This window comes from Zychaea mexicana (genome assembly GCF_025766255.1).
Source record: "Zychaea mexicana strain RSA 1403 chromosome Unknown BDB00scaffold_218, whole genome shotgun sequence".
Taxonomy (NCBI): domain Eukaryota; kingdom Fungi; phylum Mucoromycota; class Mucoromycetes; order Mucorales; family Lichtheimiaceae; genus Zychaea; species Zychaea mexicana.
The window spans coordinates 30364-41890 of NW_026516881.1; the positions used below are offsets into that span (position 1 = coordinate 30364).

Sequence of the window (11527 nt, forward strand, 5' to 3'; positions counted from 1 at the left end):
AACGACCCCGAGTGCTAAACGTACGTTTCATCATCAGCCGGATTCACGACCATCTACCGCCGGACTCTCACCATCAGGTCACAGCAGTTTAAAGAAAATGGAATCATCTTCGACGCTTTCCAGTGTTGCACGATTCTATAACCACAACAACCCTTCCAGCGCATCCATGTCCTCCAAAGTCAGCAAGTCCAGTGCGTGGCGAAAACAGCAACAACAGACTGAAAAGATCTTGGATATCGGCAAACCTACACAGTTCGAGCATGGCATCCATGTCGAATACAACAGGGATAATGGCAGATATATGGTACTATTTCGATTGACAGTAGTGTGAGGTTGAATTGCAAAGGAGGACGAGTCATGCAAACTGTGTAGGCCTGCATAACAACTCTCACACTATCCATGACTAACCCAACTTTCCCTTTTCGTTTCTTTGGATTGCTATAGGGATTGCCCGATGTATGGCAGAACACGTCGTTGCCAAGTGACGATATCCTGGATACAAATTACATAACCCCACACCTCGTACCTCAGTCCGCGGATTCTCGACGTAAATATAATATGTTTATATATTGCATGCAAAGCGTGCATTTCCGTTATTATGCTGACGAGAAGGAGAAAAACTATTTTAGCTTCACAACGCCATCATAACTACCATCATCATCATCATCAATTCTATCACAGCGACAATACCAACACCAGTAGTAGTAATAGCAGCAGTAACCATCCTAATCGCCATAAATCACTAAAGAAGTCACCCTCTGTCATTGGAAAACCATACAATATCCAGCACAACGTACACGTTCAAATCGACACAGCAGGAAACGGTTTAATCGGATTACCCGAAGAATGGCAACGAATTCTAACAGCTTCTGGTGTTCCCGACGAAGTTGTTATCGCACATCCAAAAACAGTGGAAAACTTGATGCAAGTACGAATGCCGGATTCGCTGCAAGCTAAGCAAATGCTTCCTGACTCGCCGCATTCGCCCCATGAAAGTCGAAACAGTCCAGATCCTAATCATCGTCAGAAGCTACCTGTGGGATACGCACCACCCACGCGAGCAAGGTCCTCAAAACTACTACAATTGCCCAACTTGACACGAAATAACTCCCTCACCGCACCACCACCACCAACAACAACTCTCGCTACTACTCCCCCACCGCTTGTTAGTGATGACGCTCTTGGTAAGTAATGTTTCTATCTGGGTTATACAATCCCGTTCAGCTGACTTATGTATATGCATACATTTTTCTTTTTCCAGATGATGTGCCGCCAAACGCCCTAGCTGCATCGGAGAGCCATCTTTCTTTGGATTCTAGCTTTATCGGTGAGAAAATTTTATTTTATGCAATCCTTTTTCTAGAAGTCTGCATGATGTAATGCCAGCTACTAATCGTTTTTTCTCGTTGCTCCTCCCCTTTGTTAGATGATATTATCGAAAATGCAGATCCGAATACCGTGTATGATGACTTTGTACTAATCGCTGAAGGTGAATCCGGACCTATGTATGCTGCAAAACATATTGCAACTAACCGACTGGTAAGAACAAAAAAAAAGCGTCATATTTACATTACATACCGCCAAAAAAAGCACACGGACAAGTTGATGATTTGATACGTTGCCCCACAGGTTGCCATTAAAAAGATCAGCAAAACCGCTAAACAGAAATTGAGCACAATCCGAAATGAATTAACCACCATGAAAATGAGCCGTCATCCCAACGTCGTCGAATATATTGGCTGTTATTCTACTGAGGACGAAATCTGGGTTGTTATGGAATGCATGGATGTATCACTCGCGGATATTATTGCCGTCAACATGGAAAATGAAAGCACAGACCAGATTGTTCGGGAAGCAATCATGGCACGTATCGCACGAGATCTTTTGCGCGCTTTATGTCGGATCCATCGGTTACATCGAATTCATCGTGATATTCGTAGCGATAATGTATTGCTCAACCTGCGTGGCGAAGTCAAACTTTGTAAGTATATATGTTTATTTGTACTTGTTGGCATCTTGTGCGGGTTATAATTTGTTGATGCGTTTTTGATGTATGAAATTTTCAGCCGATTTCAGTCATTGTGCCCAATTGACCAAACAGCAGCCCAAACGCAACTCCATTATCGGAACACCCTATTGGATGGTAAGTTAATGAACGATATTTAAAAGACTTTATGTGTGATAAAAGTACTGTGTCTAACAGCAAGCGATTACTAGGCACCTGAAGTGATCAAAGGACAGGAATATGATGCAAAGGCAGATATTTGGAGCTTGGGTGTACTGATCATGGAAATGATGCAAGGTGATCCACCTTACGTGGAGTATCCACCTCTGCGTGCCGTCTTTTTAATCGCTTCAAATGGACTGCCAACTTTACCTGAGCCGGATCGATGGTCTACAGAGCTCAAAGAGTTTGTCCAGTTATGTACCATGACCGAGCCCGCCGACCGGCCGGATGCTGATGGGTTACTAAAGGTGAGGATCAGGTGTAGCAGGTTTTATATGAGTCGGCGGAATAGAGGAGCGGGTCGATTTATGTAAGAAAATGGAAAAACTTATACAAATATTGTCCTATTAGCATCCTTTCTTGTCAAACGTGGCAAATACCGAAGAAATGGTGGCTTTAATTGAAGAAACCAGAAAATTGGAATTACTACGAAAAGAAGACGACGAAGACGAAGAAGAATGCGATAATGATGACGAAGATGATGATGTAGACGCCACGGTTCAAAACCTTGCTATTATCGATCCTTGAGAGTTATAAAAAACTCATCATACGAACACTCTCCTTCACCTCTTTTGCGTTTTTATTATACCATATACTAATTCTTTTGCATGTGTACTCTTCATTTTTCCATCCTTTTACTCTCCATCCCATCCTCCGCCACAGATATCGTACAACTCACACACACACACACACACACACACACAATCAAAACATATTTCAATCCACATTATATACAACACAACAACATATCCCACTCTCTCTTTCTTACATCTTTTACTCTAACGAAAAATACATTTCTCTTCGCACACAAAATCCAAAAAAGTCACTCACACTCACTCAATCACTCACTCACTCACGAAACACAATTTACTCATTTCTTCACACAAACATATCATACACACACTCACACTCACACAAAACTCACGCTCACTTAATAATATTGTTAATCGTATTCCTTCTTATTATAGCACATACCCATTAACTGACTGCCCTTGTGATTGTCTACTTCAAACCGGTGTCGTGATGATAGCATGGCAGTATATGCTCATTATTGAGATATAGTTACATTATTAGTAAAGGGCCATTTTACGTAGTTGCTTTCCATTCTTTTTTAGCTGCAAGTGTTTGATGTCATTAGCTTACATATCTACTTAGCCCACTTCACCCATACTATGTCTTTTCAGTCAGTCCTAAACGTCTTCTGGAATGAAAGCGGATCCCGAGCGTTCTACGATGTACAAATTGGATTCAGGCAGCTTGAACAACTTGGCCCCTCCTTTTTTCTAGGTCTCCCTTTTGGGAACCGAAGAGTACCAGCCGTTTGCTCGCTAACTCTGATAAGAAGGCAACGGTCAATGTCTTTTATATCCGGAAAAACTTTGCAGTGCTCACCGTTGTATGATACTCGGTATTGTCACTTGCGCTGTTGTCGCACTCGCCATTAAAAATATTGTAGATTTGATGTATGCTTCTTTTATTTGCTTCTCATTACGTCATATTCAAATTTCCAATGTAATTGATGCTACGATGTAGTAGCTATATTAAATTGAATCATTTATAACATGTTATGGCTATGACATGTTGCTAATGATAGTGGTAATAACATTGGAAGTAGTCGTCAGATGTAGTCGAATATAGGCTTTGCGATGGCAATATCTGGCAGAGTTCTCGTCACAAGAGATTGTTGCCACGGCATACATTCGATTAATCGAGTTTCTTGCGGATAGGCAAACTGCTCTGAAAGATTGCATATATAGTAAGTTTTCAGTACATGCTGCTTCGTATGTGATGGTGCTTTGATTTTATTGGTGACGGGGCTGTTGTCCGAACAAGAGGCGAATATGCGTCGTTGATGCTGGCCTTCCTCGATGGATTTCAGAACTGTAGAATAATCCAGCCATTGGCACTCGATGAGGACAAGCTCTTCCAAGCTTGGCACCTTGACCAGACCAGTGATGACAAACCCTTCCAGCATATTCATCTGTACCAAGGTGACATGACGCAAGGGTTGTGGAAATGGCAGTGACGAAAGAACCCCGTTTTTCATCTGAGCGACGCAACGAGACGAGAAGGCAGCTTCGAGTCCGCTGGCAGTAAGTGATTGGCAAGCGATCAGCTTGATAGTCGCCAAAGCGTGGTTGTTGGATGTTAAAGCTGCAAGGTCTGAATCGTTCAAAGTAGCACTTGCAATACAAATATCAGTAAGACGAGTGTATTTTGCAGCAAACTGTCTAAAAATACTCTTTGGCAGATGTCCTCTTCCTCCTCCGGCAGGATCACCGTTGTTAACAACAGCAGCGATCCGTTGTTGCGTTTGTTGCATCAACAGCATACGCTGCAGATCAGTCAAGCCAGGTGTAGCCATTTGTCGCTCCAAACGCATCCTAAGCTGCTGCACTGTTATCTGATATTGCAAATTAGAAGACAATGCTGTTGTAGCAGGTATGCCGTTTGTTGGACCAGGAGCATTTGTTACGACGGCGGTGGCACCGGGTAAATCATTGGGGTTGCGAGGCATGGGAGCCACATTGAGAATAGGTGTCAGTGGAATTTCCTGTGCTACGCATAAGGAGCGCAGTTGCTGTCTTGCATTGGTAAATTCAAACAGGGCATCCGCGCTCAGTCTCGTACGATTCAACACTACGCGTTCCAAAGCTGGACAATTTTTTACCAAAGCCGCAATTAGGTGCGGTTGGATCGTGCCAAAGATTAAACTATGATAGTGCACATGAAGCTGGAGCTCCCGAAGACGAGGCATAGGCGACTGTACCAGCCTTTCCACTTCAACCTGTGTCGTAAAATTCAATTGGAGATTCAGGACTTGTAACGCATCACAGAAGCCAGGCCGTAAGAGCGTAAAGGTCATGTCCGGTTCATTTCCAGCGACAGCAGGATTGCCCTTACGGATTCGCACAGCAAGTTCCCGGAGACCACGACACATTCGTCCTTTCTCTTTCCCTTCGTCTATCTCCCCTCTCCTTTCCTCTTCAATTTTGTTGTCGCCACCATCGGCGGCACCATCGATACCAGTGTAGCCTTCCCACCCTATTCCATAACGCAGCGTTTTGAGATTTGGACACGAATCTCCGAGATGCTGGATGATGGAGTAACAGTCTTCCGATAGACCTATTGGAGTGCTGATTGCAATGTGTTCGAGGTTCGACAAGTGCTGCCAGAAACTAGGATGGAGAAAGTGTGTCGTTTCCATCCCGAGTAAATCCAGTCGCTTCAGTTGTCGATGCCTGGCTGTGGGGCACTTGGGTAGCGAAAGCCGCTGCCTTCTTTCCTGCGCAAGTACCGCTGCATATGCGAGATCAGTCATTCCAAGCCCAGTATCAGTTTGCCGTGTGTTGTCCGTTCGGCCTTGCCTGGTTAGGATGGCATATCGACAGGTATTTTCCCAATCAGTGAACTTGATTTTTCTTCCAGAAAACGTGGTGCTTGGTATGTAGTCCTCGGCCAAAAGATTGTGGTGACCGGAAATGATAAGGTGCGATAGATTCGGGCAGTTGTCAAGTGCATCCACTGTAGTGGGAACATCCTTAAAGGTGCAGAGAGTCAACCTCTTCAGAGTAGTTTTGTTCTGTCGCAGAACGCGTCCAAGTGATTCCTTGACAGCTTCACTTCCATCCAGCTCAGATAAAACGTCTAAATGTTATACATTATGAATCGCTAGCACTTGTCCACTTATTCTTCCTTTCTCTTATGTTATTGTAAAAGAAATGAATATTTACCAAGATGTTTGATGCGAACAGAGAAATCATTCAACAGCATAAGCGCGTTTTTAAATGATACGGCGGAAGTGTTCGGAAGGATCGACACAGCATGTCGATTCTTGAATCCAAGTTCTTCATTGAGATGACGGCTACTATAGCCTGCGACAAGTTGTACCATTGCTTGCTTTGGCATACTACCCAGTACCAAACGGAGAGATATCCGCGGTAGCTCCTCCACCAGAAATGCTCTCCACCAGCGGCACGTATACATACTTTGCAGTCGGTCCTCAAACGAAAGCAGATCGAAAAAGATATGGTGGGCCAGCTCCAGTGGTAGCTTCTTCAAGGGTTGGTCATTGATCCGATTGATGCTTTCTTCAATAATATGCTTGGCCCGTACTATGCGCTGATGTCCTTCATTGTTTTTTCTGGAGGCACAGTCGTTCGTGTCTCCAAAGGATTCAGTAGCCTGAATGCCGTTCCAGTAGATCTCGATCGCCTCCCCATATCTTTTAGCGGATTTTAGCAGACTACCAGCGCAGAGATACCCTTCAGGAAGACGCGGCGCCAGCTTTATAACCTTGTATGCATCCTGGATCGCTGCTTGGGTATTACCCTGACAGCTGTGGGCAACTGCACGTTTCAGCAAAACGATAGCTAACACGTTCTGCTCAACCTCGGCAACCGCAGCATCCAAGTCAGACAAGGCACCACCAAAATCGCACGAATCGAATGCCGCATTAGCACTGACCCATAGATTTGACAAGGTTTGGATCTCCGGTTCACCACTGTTTAGTTCAAGAAGAGACGGAGGGAGCATTACTGTTTGTTCGCAACAGCGCAGAAGAACAGAAAGAGAACGGGTTTTCAGAGTGTCTTTTTATACTTTCATGGAGTGGAAACGGCGCGCACCCAAAGCCCAAAATGGGAGGAACATACTTTATCAGTTTCGGTAGCTGAAATTTCCACAAAAAATGTGGGGCCTGAATAAGCAGTAAAATGAACAAGATTACTTGGATATGATAAATTTGCTAAATAGAGAAACACACTATTTCTCAAAAGCAACAGTAGTAGAATAATGGTTTGATTACATAAAGTTAATAATATAGATGAAGCGGAGGCCTGACCACAGAATGTGTATGTCTTGAACAGACGCAAAGGCTATCTAGGCGCTGCTTCTACTTGAAGAAAAGTTTCTACTTGCTCAACACAATCGCTGCACAAACAATATGGCATCGATTCACGGACAGACACACAGGCAACCCAAAAAACCAAAAGCGCGTTTTTTAAGCACCCGTCAAGATAGTAAATCGCTACTTCTTTCGAGTTCTTCAAGTAGTGCTCATCTGAAGGCACAATAGCAGCAGCTTTCCTTCCAAAACAGGTGCCGATTACAAAAATCAGCGAAGTTTATTGCTGGGTAGAATTTATCATGCTCATGCAATGCTTTGCTACTTGAATGTGTACTCATGCCCATCTTTTATATCATTTAAAAGACGGACAGTAGACTCAAATCCTTATTGGAAGCACTTAGGTTTTGAAGCTCTACATTCCCTTATTGATTTCATCGTCAATCATATATATTGCTAGTTAGACACTGTAGGAAAATTCTTGTGGTTCTTGTGAATTTCTTGTGAATTTGGACCCCCGCTGGCCTCATTCTTGACCTGCCCAAAATAACAGACTATTCACCTCTGCCAATAGATTTACAAGAATGAGGATACGAATGGGAACCACTACGCGCACGACAATTTTTTCGGTGGTTTAGTACTCCGCAGTTGTCGCACAGTTTGAAAGACCCTGCACACGACAAAAATCGATCTCGCGCACGACAATTTTTTTTGGCAGTTGTCGTTTACCTCAACGTACTCGACGATTTATGTTCTTCTGGTCTCATATTTAAGCTTTTGTGCCTTGTCTCCGGATGTAATTGTTCTTTATAATCATTTAAACACCTATTTTCCTAATCCCTTATTTCTTACTATATGTTTTGTTCTTCGTCCTCCAAATATTCAACTATTTGGTTGACACATTATTATCATCTTTCATTCATTATATGTACGTCGAATATTACACTGACCGTCAAGAATTTACGTAATTGCATAAAATTACATGACAGCCCTAGCTCTGGCAATTTTCGGAACACGAAACACAGGATATGTCTTTGCAGCCAATACCATCGTCATTGATATTAAATTGGTGAAAACACTTGGTGCACCGTCTACCCACTTTTCTATGGTCTTAGCTACGTCTTTTTGTGCTGACTAAGAAATCGTCTCGCTTGTGCTTCACTATATTATAATACTTATGCTGGCACAAAGTTGTTTGCTTGCCATTTGGATACACGGTATGTTAACGTTCAAGTTACTCGGCATATATCATCATAGTTCTGTCGTGCGCAGGGTCTTTCAAACTGTGCGAGAGACGGTGCGCACGGCAACTGCGGAATACTAAACTACCAAAAAAAATTGTCGTGCGCGAGGTCAATTTTTGTAATTCCCATACGAATTGGGGATGATAGACAACAAAATAAAACAACTGATCCATACCTAGCCTAAAAATGGACAGCGATAATAACGACTGCTGAGCAGCGATGTATAGATTGATGTACAGCGAAGAACGACTGAAATACAGCGAGAGAGATATATACAGTGTTGATGAAAACTAATTAAAGACAAAGACCGTTAATTGCTTGAACCGAAGCCATTAATGCAGTGGACCCTCTAGCACCTTCACATACAGAGCAACCACTTGACTGAGCCGAGTCAAGAGAGAGAAAAGGGGAGGAGAGCCATCCTTTATTATGATGCATGACTAATGTAACTAAATAGTATGCAATGTCCCAATAGGTGAACATCAGAATCAACGTCACACATTTTCAAGTTACTACACGAGAGGCAAATGCCGCCACAGTCAGTTGTCTCATTTACGGTTGCCAAGGTATTCGAAATGTCAACAAGCAACCCACCCTCCCATTACCAAGGTAACAATCTCTATGGAAACAGAATGACGGCATAAACTGACTTCTTGTTCATTGTAAAGTTTTCGAAAATTACTTCGATGTCAACAGCGAGTGCTCGTCGCTTTTCGACTTCGTGTCGAAACATGTGGAGTATATTGTTAAGCATGTGAGCAGTGGTGAAGACTTGGCGAGTGTTTGGACCAAGCGTTACATTGTAGCGTTCAAGGCCAAGTATGGCGTAGATCCTAGCCCGGTTATGATGCAAAAGAAACCAAATTGGGGCTCGATCGCCCTCGATGCCTTAAAGGTACGACTTTGACGCGTTTTACTTGCAGTGTCGCTCTCTAAGTTTGTTCTCTTTTTCTTCCTAAGATCAAAAACCTTCCGTCTTTCCGACCATCAGCATCATCTTTGGCTTCGGCTGGTTTGGATGAAAATAGTGCTCAGTCAGACTCGAACTCTAGTACCAATACAGCAGCACCGGTGACCGAGGCATTCTTGAAAGAATTTCGTGAAAAACACGCAAAGATGAAGGATGACTCGAAATGGGTCTTACCTTCGGGTGCTGTTGTGGAAGATGTGATGTTGGAATTTGGCCTCACCTGTACTCAGGAGCAGTAAGTTTGTCTATTCATCATCAACATTGAAATCATAACTGTAGTAAACACTCTACTCATGTACAGCATGTGATAGTGCGGCTCATTCCTTCATACTTGACGTGAACGACCAAGTGTGGATCAACTGGTTTCCTGACGAGAGGGACTTGAACGCCATCGTTAACACCAAAAAGAAACGTTTGCCACCTATCTGTGTAGAACTCATAACATATCTGGACACATTTGTCGGAAAAGTTAGTATATGTACTCTTTTAGTGTCCAAACTATATATTATGCGCATTAAGCTCAATCTTCTTAATAAACTCAAAAGAAAACTTATCATGAGCTGATGAATCATGCGTGCAGCAAGTTTTTCGATCTAGAAAACGAAGCCGAATCTGAGATGGATTGGGCCCAGTCGAGCATTGAAACGGCGCTGCGACTGTACCCTGCTCAATTTTTCCCGCTTACCGACCAGACCGAGTCCGACATCCTCAAGAGAGTCTGGATATTCATCGACAAAGCCTTTGACAATATCCCGATCGACATACGAAGGTAATTTTGACAAGTTCTTGGATAGCAAACCCTATGAGCATACTTTTATCATAATACATATTGACTGCAAATTAGTGGCGAAATGGCTTCAAATGCGTCGAGCTTGCGTCGAAACTTAGGTCGTGCCATCAACAACAGAAAAGCGCAAGGACACAAAACTGACCTTTTGATGAAGAGCGAGCATTACGAGTATGGCTGCTGTGTAGCTGGCAAAGCAGACCACGGTGACGAAGGAACAAAGGAGAAGTACGAAGCCGGTTTGATTGCACCAAAAATGATGGAAGACATGACGTGGTCATTGGCTTCAAACTTCGCAGACATAAATAAACTGGTGATCGCTGGTCTCATCATATCAGGTATTGTATTTATAGCAAATTGCATAGCAGTAATCAAAAAGTATGGTGCTTCTCTCTGACGTATATCGTCGTTCTGTATGCAGGATTGAAAATATTTGCACTGCTTTTGGACCGACCGTCGACGTATGTCTGTCGTTTAACAAAGACTGAACCGATGTTCTTCCCAGCATCCGTCAATGATTTTGCAGTCCAAATGGGTTCATTGATCCACTTTGTATGGCAGATAAAACAAGTCATGTTGGCGACAGTTAATGCACAAAAACCCAAAACAATCCAAGGAGCAAGTACGGTGAACAGCCTGCTTGGTGTGCGACCACTGCCAGCATGCGCTACAAGTCCGAAACTGAGACCAACGAAACGACAACGCGCGAACTCCACAGCTGCTTCCTCCTTCTCCTCATCTTAAATTCGCCATCATCTATATCTCTAGTATTCCTTGTAAATTCCATTTGACATTGTACATTTTATAAATATCTCACCTATTTCTGTATACTTGTATAGCAACTTGATCTTCTCGAGTACGATGTAGTACCATGCATGATGCGAACGACCACAATAACGTAGAGATCAGCGTGTATATGGACTATGTGCATACTACCTATATATATATATAGGTAAACATACTGCTATTTGAAGAGCTTTGCATTAATGCAGTCTCAGTTTCATATGCATTATGTAAGACGTGTCAAATCAAAAAGTTTATTTTCTTTCGCTTGTCTACTAATAACCCTCTTGGTCTCCCTATCTGTTTTTCTTCGTTTTCAATTCCATCACCAGCATATTACTCGCATATCCTGTTCATGCACCTTGGACACTCTTCTCTATACATACAGTTAAGTAGCAGTTGCCATTGATATAAATCATTGTGCATGTGCGTGTCTCCTTTCTGACAAATAAACTTAAAAAGGCACAGTTAAAAAAATGGCATACGCTTAGCTTATAGCTTATTTTTTCTTATTTGGTCCGATGCTGAGGCTTTGTACCTCTCCTGCGGTTTCTACCTTTCGTATTCGCATCCCATACATTAATTTCTCTTTTAAACTTTGCTTTAGCTCTGGCACTGTGTAAACCGAAATTTATGATATTTGGTAATATTTAATAAACTCTATTCTGCT

The 11527-nt window shown here is 42.8% G+C and overlaps 5 protein-coding genes across 5 annotated transcripts; 3 read left to right on the forward strand and 2 right to left on the reverse strand.

The window, feature by feature from the left end:
- Nucleotides 1-97: 97 nt before the first annotated feature.
- On the forward strand, nucleotides 98-2755 carry BDB00DRAFT_777022 (kinase-like domain-containing protein; the record flags this gene model as incomplete). Its single annotated transcript, XM_053120292.1, has 8 exons — nucleotides 98-304; nucleotides 445-560; nucleotides 703-1184; nucleotides 1427-1539; nucleotides 1630-1981; nucleotides 2067-2143; nucleotides 2218-2475; nucleotides 2579-2755. 8 exons carry the CDS (start codon nucleotides 98-100, stop codon nucleotides 2753-2755), a joined length of 1782 nt encoding a protein of 593 aa, XP_052972413.1.
- A 1004-nt stretch (nucleotides 2756-3759) lies between these two features.
- On the reverse strand, nucleotides 3760-5879 carry BDB00DRAFT_252994 (uncharacterized protein). Its single transcript, XM_053116665.1, has one exon. It carries the CDS (start codon nucleotides 5547-5549, stop codon nucleotides 3846-3848), a length of 1704 nt encoding a protein of 567 aa, XP_052972414.1. The 5' UTR covers nucleotides 5550-5879; the 3' UTR covers nucleotides 3760-3845.
- BDB00DRAFT_253036 (uncharacterized protein) lies at nucleotides 5543-6890 on the reverse strand. Its single transcript, XM_053116666.1, has 2 exons — nucleotides 5962-6890; nucleotides 5543-5861 (listed from the first exon to the last, which is right to left on the reverse strand). Exons 1-2 carry the CDS (start codon nucleotides 6761-6763, stop codon nucleotides 5848-5850), a joined length of 816 nt encoding a protein of 271 aa, XP_052972415.1. The 5' UTR covers nucleotides 6764-6890; the 3' UTR covers nucleotides 5543-5847.
- Nucleotides 6891-8867: 1977 nt separating this feature from the next.
- On the forward strand, nucleotides 8868-9755 carry BDB00DRAFT_862861 (uncharacterized protein). Its single transcript, XM_053126096.1, has 3 exons — nucleotides 8868-9209; nucleotides 9275-9402; nucleotides 9462-9755. Exons 1-3 carry the CDS (start codon nucleotides 9162-9164, stop codon nucleotides 9550-9552), a joined length of 267 nt encoding a protein of 88 aa, XP_052972416.1. The 5' UTR covers nucleotides 8868-9161; the 3' UTR covers nucleotides 9553-9755.
- Nucleotides 9627-10818, forward strand: BDB00DRAFT_777015 (uncharacterized protein; the record flags this gene model as incomplete). The annotated part of the gene is made up of 4 exons (XM_053120291.1): nucleotides 9627-9755; nucleotides 9833-10056; nucleotides 10132-10412; nucleotides 10496-10818. Coding segments are annotated over 4 exons (957 nt in total), but the record flags the coding sequence as incomplete, so codon positions are not given.
- Between the last annotated feature and the right edge of the window lie 709 nt (nucleotides 10819-11527).

What these genes read in the sequence shown, in the direction of transcription:
- BDB00DRAFT_252994 (XM_053116665.1), bottom strand. Translation starts at nt 5,549, where the DNA reads ATGACTGATCTCGCATATGCAGCGGTACTTGCGCAGGAAAGAAGGCAG.
- BDB00DRAFT_253036 (XM_053116666.1), bottom strand. Translation starts at nt 6,763, where the DNA reads ATGCTCCCTCCGTCTCTTCTTGAACTAAACAGTGGTGAACCGGAGATC.
- BDB00DRAFT_862861 (XM_053126096.1), top strand. Translation starts at nt 9,162, where the DNA reads ATGATGCAAAAGAAACCAAATTGGGGCTCGATCGCCCTCGATGCCTTA. An exon ending in CGATCGCCCTCGATGCCTTA is followed by an intron (nt 9,210 to 9,274) that starts AAGGTACGACTT and finishes CTTTTTCTTCCT; the next exon opens with AAGATCAAAAACCTTCCGTC. An exon ending in GCACCGGTGACCGAGGCATT is followed by an intron (nt 9,403 to 9,461) that starts CTTGAAAGAATT and finishes AATGGGTCTTAC; the next exon opens with CTTCGGGTGCTGTTGTGGAA.